The sequence below is a fragment of the Guillardia theta genome (assembly GCF_000315625.1).
Source record: "Guillardia theta CCMP2712 unplaced genomic scaffold GUITHscaffold_309, whole genome shotgun sequence".
Taxonomy (NCBI): domain Eukaryota; class Cryptophyceae; order Pyrenomonadales; family Geminigeraceae; genus Guillardia; species Guillardia theta.
This window is the reverse complement of record NW_005434368.1, coordinates 1-7,252: the sequence shown is the minus strand read 5'-3', so window position 1 is coordinate 7,252 and position 7,252 is coordinate 1. Positions and strand designations below refer to the sequence as shown.

The 7,252-nt window shown below is 53.0% G+C and overlaps 3 protein-coding genes across 3 annotated transcripts; 2 read left to right on the top strand and 1 right to left on the bottom strand.

Annotated features, from left to right (window-relative positions):
* Nucleotides 1-882: 882 nt before the first annotated feature.
* GUITHDRAFT_149256 (hypothetical protein) lies at nt 883-3,499 on the top strand (the record flags this gene model as incomplete). The annotated part of the gene is made up of 4 exons (XM_005818428.1): nt 883-1,345; nt 1,390-2,202; nt 2,250-2,385; nt 2,476-3,499. 4 exons carry the CDS (start codon nt 883-885, stop codon nt 3,497-3,499), a joined length of 2,436 nt encoding a protein of 811 aa, XP_005818485.1.
* Nucleotides 3,500-3,961: 462 nt separating this feature from the next.
* On the top strand, nt 3,962-5,351 carry GUITHDRAFT_166871 (hypothetical protein; the record flags this gene model as incomplete). The annotated part of the gene is made up of 5 exons (XM_005818423.1): nt 3,962-4,591; nt 4,637-4,754; nt 4,805-4,993; nt 5,036-5,172; nt 5,222-5,351. The coding sequence occupies exons 1-5, from the start codon at nt 4,137-4,139 to the stop codon at nt 5,349-5,351; spliced, it is 1,029 nt and encodes a 342-aa protein (XP_005818480.1). The 5' UTR covers nt 3,962-4,136.
* A 456-nt stretch (nt 5,352-5,807) lies between these two features.
* On the bottom strand, nt 5,808-7,000 carry GUITHDRAFT_156561 (hypothetical protein). Its single transcript, XM_005818422.1, has 4 exons — nt 6,272-7,000; nt 5,965-6,227; nt 5,877-5,919; nt 5,808-5,834 (listed from the first exon to the last, which is right to left on the bottom strand). The coding sequence occupies exons 1-2, from the start codon at nt 6,710-6,712 to the stop codon at nt 6,048-6,050; spliced, it is 621 nt and encodes a 206-aa protein (XP_005818479.1). The 5' UTR covers nt 6,713-7,000; the 3' UTR covers nt 5,808-5,834; nt 5,877-5,919; nt 5,965-6,047.
* Nucleotides 7,001-7,252: the final 252 nt, after the last annotated feature.

The window sequence follows — 7,252 nt, the reverse complement described above, 5'->3', positions numbered from 1 at the left end:
GAATGGGATGATAATTTTGTTCGTACTCAGATCAGATATTCTCTGTTCAAGCGCAAAAAGATACGAGTGCTCAGAAACGTCTCAGAATCTAAGCGAGACGCAATAGTCTCTACCTGTCAGGTAAAGCCCCACGGGCACCTCCGATGTCTCTATGACCGGCACTGTAAAAAATAAGGAATCTGCACTCTCTCTCTCTCTCTCTCTCTCTCTCTCTCTCTCTCTCTCTCTCCTCCCCCGCTGCTGACTCCTCTCTCTCCTTCCTCTCTCCTCCTCCTCCTCCTCCTTCTCCCTCCCTCCCTCCCTCCCCTTCTTCCTCCTCTCTTCTCCCCCCCTCCCTGACTCAACATCGTCGGGTTTGCTCCGTCTCCTGCTCCGTCTCCTGCTCCGCAGCCTGCTCCGTCTCTTCGTTGTAACCGGTGGGGATGAGGGCCGCATGACCCACCCCATGTCCTTAGTGTAATCGATGGGTACAAGAGTAGGTGGGTACATGCCTTCTGTCGGAGATATGCTGCATGGACGGAGGGGAAGTGGATGGAACGAGGAGAGGAGAAGAGACTTGGCGATGCTGGAAGAGAGAAGGCGAGAGGGGGAAAGGCGAGGAGGATAACCGATTGGAACGAAGAAACGAGCGGGAGGGGACAAAGGCAGAGAATGAATTTTAGGTAAATCATCGAAATGGTAGAAAGATATGAAGCAGAGCAAGGGGAGGACAGTCAATGTGGAAAAAACAAAAGAGATTCATTTGTTGAGTATTTGAGAGTAGCATACGAGATAGATCGAAGAAGAGGGTAGAGAGGAGGAAGAGAGTCTGGCTGACCGAGGTGTTTACAGGTCATCTTTGGATGTACAGGTGACCAGCTCAAAGAGTTTGCCTATTGCGGCATGTCGGGGTTAGAAGAGGAGCATGACATGAAGCAAGTGTCTGATGACACTCGGATCATGCGGGGTGCGTCGCTGTTCGACGAGTTGGCCTTGCAGATGAAGGAAGGGGAAGACGAAAGTGGGGAAGATCAGCGATCAGGCCAGAGGTTTGAGCGAGGCCCCTCGCTATTTGAAGACCTCCGGAAGATGCTGAACAAAGAAAGTGAGGTTGAGGAGGACGAGGCGAGCAAGGCGGCAGACCTCACCCTCGAAGGCGATCGAAGGAGAGAAGCAGCTGTATTCTCCGGCATCGAACTTGGGAGCTACTTTGAACACGAAGAGCTGGGCGGCTCGAGCATGAGAAAGAAGAAGTCAGCAAGAGACAATGAGCGTGAGGAAGAAGAGATCGAGAGCGTGATTCGCACTCGCGCCTCAGTGTCAAAGCTTGCCTACTCCACCAATAGCTCGCTCCTCGTGTGGACAGGTGGCTTGTGGTTTAGCTCGCTGGTTTCGCTGACTTGAGCTCAGGGACTTGGAATGTGGCGAATGTCAGCCCTCCGGCATCTGTTGTGTCCTGGTTGAGAAGCAGCTCTGAGAGCAGCAGGCGAGGCGAGGAGGATGGCAGCTGGGTGTTGGTGCAAGGAGAGGAGAAGAGCTCGAGCAACAAGGAGGAGGAGAGTGTGTCGCCTGACTTGTACGTGATCGCTCTGCAGGAGATAGACAACTCAGTTGGGGCGACTTTGATGTTGGAGAGCAAGCGAGGACCGCAATGGGAGGCTGTTCTTCGCCGCAGCCTCGCACAGCTGTATCCCTCGGAGGGGGGCAGCAGCAAGTATGTTCCTGTTTGCCATCGCCAGCTGGGAGGCGTGTTGCTCTCCATCTTCGCGCAGAGAAACGTGGCAGAAGAGATGCGAGAGCTGAGCTTCGCCTGCGTCTCCGTCGGAGTCCTCGGAGTGATGGGAAACAAGGGGGCGATCGGGGCTCGCTTCCGCCTCAAGGACGAAACCTTCTGCTTCATCGGGGCTCACCTGGCAGCGGGGGAGAGCCCAGCAGGGTACGAGAGGAGGTGCCAAGACATCAGCGAGATCAACCACAAGATGCGGTTCAGCCAGTGCTTCCTCAAGGGCGTGGACCGCAAGAACACCGCCATCCGTCAGTTCGCTCCTCCTCTCAGCATCCTGCAGCATGATAAGATCGTCTGGATGGGTGACCTGAACTTCCGCCTCAGAATCCCCAAGGCCGCGGGCCGCGTGATGGTGGCGAAGGCGAAGGAGGAGAGGGAGGAGCTGAAGAGACTTTGGCGATCGGACGAGCTTTACAGGGCCATGGCAGCTGGCGCAGGTGGTGTCGTGAGGAAGTTGAAGGGGAAGCTAACTAGCCTTTCGTAGTGTTGCGAGGCTTCGACGAGGGAGCGTTAAGTTTCCTCCCCACCTACAAGTACGACATCGACTCCGACGAATTTGACTCGTCCAACAAGGCCAGGACTCCCGCCTGGACTGATCGCATCCTATGGAAGGGCTCGAGGTACTTGCTCCCCTTGAACTACCCCTGCCATTCCCCAGTTTCTTGCTACTTCCCCTCGCCTCTCTTGCATCGGGTCTTAAAACCTTGCAGGGTGACGCTCCTCTCCTACACTTCCTCGCAAGCGATTCGACTGTCGGACCACAGGCCGGTCTCAGCGCTGATCTCCTTTGGCCTCGAGGAGGCAGAGAGCGGGCATTCGTCGGTCAGCTCGTACAAGCTGAGGGAGGTGCTGGTGAACGAGCTCGTGCACTGGGGGGAGGACTCTTTACACGCCGTAAGCGGTGCGGTTCGCTCCAGCGCTGACTTCTCGGCCGAAGCCGTCGGGACTCTCTTCTCAAGCGTCGGCTTGTCTACGCTGGGAGGCGCTCTGGGACTGGCTGGGGTGACTTCCGAGGCACACGGGGAGGGGGCGAGGGCTATCCAGCTTCCCAAGTTCCCCGAGGCTGTGGTGACCGTCGAGAACTACCGCGAGCTCGCAAGCAGCCGGCTAGACGCGGTCCTGGACGCCGAGCAGCTGCCATGGGTGGAGCTGACTCGAAGGCATGAGGTCAAGATCGAGACTCTGGCGGGAGTGGCGGAAGACAAGGTGCTCTTGCGAGGAACGACCCGAGTGGTTGGGGATTTGCAGAGCGTTCAGGAGGTGCTGTGGGACACGTCGCGACGGGTGGAGTGGGACAGGACGATGGTGGAGGGGAGCACGCTCTTCAAATACGATGACCATCACGTGGTGCTGCGGTTGGCGAGGTCTGTTTCCAGCGCAGGCGCAGAGAGGGAGGCTCGCTCCCTCGTGCCGGAGGTTGACTTGAGTGCGCTCATGAGCAGACATGCGCTCCCTCCTCTGCCTGGCAGAGATGCCGGCGGAGAGCGCGAGGTCGTCCTCCTCCTCCAGTCCATCCGTCACAGGCTGGTGCCAGAGAGCTCGCGCTACTTGCGGGCCGACGTTGACTGGGAGGCGTACGTGCTGAGCGAGCAGGAAGGAGCAGAGACACAAGTGACACAAGTGACGATATACCTCAACATGTTTCTCAACGGCATTCGCGGTCAGGGGCTGCAGGTCCTGGGGGTAGAGCTCGCCTCCTCCCTCTCTAACCTGCAGCTCTGCCTGCGAGAGTGAAGGGCCCAGCTGTGTGAGACGCTTGCAATGAAGCCCAGCTGTGTGAGACGCTTGCAATGAAGCCCAGCTGTGTGAGACGAGTAAGCTGAGACGTTCAGACTTCTTCATGTCAATCTCAGCTCGAGCAAGCTCATGCCTGGTCGAGTCACGAACCCGCCTCAGGGGAATAAAAGAGGAGAAAAAAAGGCAGCGCCGTCAGCAGCTAGAGAGTCTTAGCAAACCCGCCCCAGAGCTCGTTATAAAACAATTGTTGTGGGGCGCATTGATTCAAGATCTTTACAGGAGGTTGGGGGTGGGGTCATATGGTAGTATGGGGTCTATCCCGCACTACAGTACTGTAATTTGATCTTTAAAGGGGTAGGGGTACTTGGATGGGGGGTACAGATGTACGAAATGGGTGGGGGACGAAATTGAGGAGTGTGTAAAGGCAAACTCGACGAAAATGCGCGCAAAGGGATAGAGACAGGTAGAGATGAGAAGAGAGAAGAGAGAATGAGACAAGACTGCTGTAGAGCATTGAAACGAACTACGAAAGATATTTCTTCATAAAGGCTCAACTTCCAGACAAAGATTGGGGAAAACAAGGCTCCACGAAGCATTGGAACGGGTGTCTCGTGTACGACAAGCACGAGTTGAAATGAAACCCATGACGAGGAACAGAATTGTATTGATCAGGTGGTTTTGCATCGTAATGATGTTTGCAATGGCATGTGACTGCTATGGATTCCTTAATTTGATTCCAACGAAGAACCTTGTTGCTGTGAACCGTTTTGGTTCTCTGCGCATTCAGCGGAAATGCGATACAAGAACTTCAAACAAGAGAATATCATTGATCACAATGTCTTTCAATCCTCTTCAAGCTTATCTTTCCAGTCTTGAACTTCATCCCCTCCGAACAAAAGTTCTTACCGCCGGCGCTCTGGCCATGATGGGTGATTTTCTTGCTCAGCAAATTTCTGCAAGGAGAATTGTCAAAGCCAAAGAAGTTCTTGAGCGGGAAGGCAAAGAGCGACCTGATAGGCATGGGAAATCCGGTGTCATAGATGTCAGCAAATGGGATCGTAAGCGAACGATGACTTTTGCCTTGTTCGGGTTGTTTACAGTCACGCCTGCCCATGTGATTGACCGGTTGCACAGGTGCTTGTACACAGGCTTCTTTCAGCATAACTGGTTTCGTCTTCTGAGTGAGCTTGGGAACACGCTGCCGTATGGGAGCTCAATATGGGTGGCTGTCACGAAGCTGGCCCTCAACCAGGTGAAACTCTTTCAAGAGTTCCGAACATGCTTGTGACGGACAGCCTTCAGTTCTGCATGATTCCAGCGGTGTACTTTCCGGTCTTCTATCTCGTGCGAGGAAAGATGTTGCGAGGAGATTCGCTCAAGCAGGTCGTTCATTCGGCGAGAAAGGAATACTGGAGAAACCTGCGGCTTAACTGGACCCTGTGGGTCCCGGTGCAGTTCATCATGTTTACGATGATCGACGAGAAGTATCAGGTTGTGAGGCCTGGCAAGCCCAGGAGCTGATGCACCTTTCAGGTTCCCTTCTGCTGCATGGTCGCTCTTCTGTGGAACACGATCTTGTCTTTCGTAAGCATGCACAGAGCTGCAAAGGAGACGATGGCAGAGAAGGTGGAAGGGGAGGAGCTGATGAAACCGATTCTCAACCCCAACCTGTGAGTCTGCAAACATCTGACCAGCTTCTCTTCTGATTTCGCTTTCTAGCGTCTTCCTCAAGCCCTCCCACGTCAGCGAGACCTATAGCCCCAACCCCTTGATCCCCATCAAACCGGCTGCCAAGACTCCCTACCTTTCCCATACTTCGTTTGGCAGCAGACAGCGCGAGAGCGCATAGGTCGCAAGTCCTTGTACTCTCATGGAATGAGTTATGAAAACAAGGCATCTTATTCTTTGTGAACTAGCGCACCCTGACGTGCAAGTTCCACTTGTGTAAACTATTAGTCAAATGCGATTTGTTGCATTTAAACCGTGTAGCCGGATAATTCGTCTTGGAAGGAAATCTTTACATGTTTATTCTATATGCAAGCAATACAAATACAACAAGAACCTGGAGTGAGGTCACATCGAATGGAACCTGGCACGACATTTCACTTCACCATGTTCATGGCTAAAGATGCAGGCAATGACGATGCTGAGCTGCAGGGTGCGCCGTAGACGGGGTAGACCAAACCATCAGGAAAGCTGCAGCAAGCAACCACGTGAGGACAATCTTCATGCAAGAAAGCCTCCCATTACTTCTGCGGACATCCTTGGGGTTGACATCGCGAGGTCGACGCCTTGTAGCAAGGCTTCGTAACGGAGTTGCAGACGCATTGCACCTGCACTAGCATTGAGGAAATGCTGCATGAAGATGGCTCACCTTCTCCATGCAGAACTTGAAGATCTCATAGGGTTTGGCATCGCTGATTTCAAAGTCATGAGGAAGACATGTGAGAGAGATGATGTACCAGTAAGTGGAGAAATAATGTTCGCAGTAGTCACAGCAGGTGTAGACCTTAGACCTCGCATCACAAGGCTTCTCTCTGGAACATCAACTAGGCAATACCTGTCCTGGCTGATTGAAATGTCTGCAGTCATAGTCGTATGAACATTGAGACTTTGGGATGCCCTTGAAGACAAAGTAGGTCAAGTTACGTGGCCCTTGATACAGGAACGTTCCCCATGACTGATTCTTTGCTGGTGTGTTGCTAATGGATGCGTTCTGAATTTCCTGCAGCAACTAATAAGCTCCGACAGCTTGAATCGCTTCTTCACCTGATCTCTTCTCCAAACAAAGTTGCAAGCTCCTTTCTGAATCTGATCATCGTTCAGATTTCCATTCACTTGGACGTTAGGTCCGATCTGACTGCAGGCCTTTGTGATCATGTAGAGGGCCAGCTGCTTGAAAAACGTGCCTCCCTTGACTAGGGTCTTGTCCATGATGGCAGATGTGGAAGACATTACTTCATTTGTCTTGTAATATTCCGCTGAGAATTGATTGTCAGCTTTTGAAGTTGCCGCGCAAACCTTGGCTGTTCCAGAGTAACCCTGACAGAGGCCAATCTCATAGTTGTATGACATTGGGATACAATATCCTTTGAAAATGCCTGTAGCTGTCTCCTCTTTATCATACCCTTTGTACCCAGTGAAAGTACATACTCGCTTCGTTCCGAGCACAAAAAACAGGCAGCACCAAAGCATGGACTTACACAGCATCCCACACACCCAACCAATATTCCCTGCAAAACGATTACTTCAAAACAAGCGTTCAAAGCAACAAGTGAACAAATTTGCTTGGACTTAGCTCTACATGCGAGGTTTCAGTTAAGCAGTAGATTCTTAGATCAATTTGCATGCAAGCATGTTGCTGGTAAAGGCATGCCCTCTCTCTTCTTCGTTCAAACTTGCGCTGCTCGAGCATTCGCTCTGCTTTCTTCTCCTCACTCGACCATCTCGCGCTCTCAGCTCTCATTTGTTCCCTCTGATCATTCCAGCGAAGGGCCGCAGGCTTCCCATGGCCTCACCCACCCCCGGACCTCCTACACCCCCCTACCCCGTGGCAACACCCTCAATCACTACCCCCGGACTGCTGTGCTGGGGCCCGAGTAGGGTGGGGTAGGGTGTGACTTCACAAGTAGAGTTTACTCTCAAATCAGTCGCTCGGTCCTGCTTGCCAGGCATCTACTCCTCCTCCTCCTCCTCCTCCTCCTCCTCCTCCTCCTCCTCCTCCTCCTCCTCCTCCTCCTCCTCCTCCTC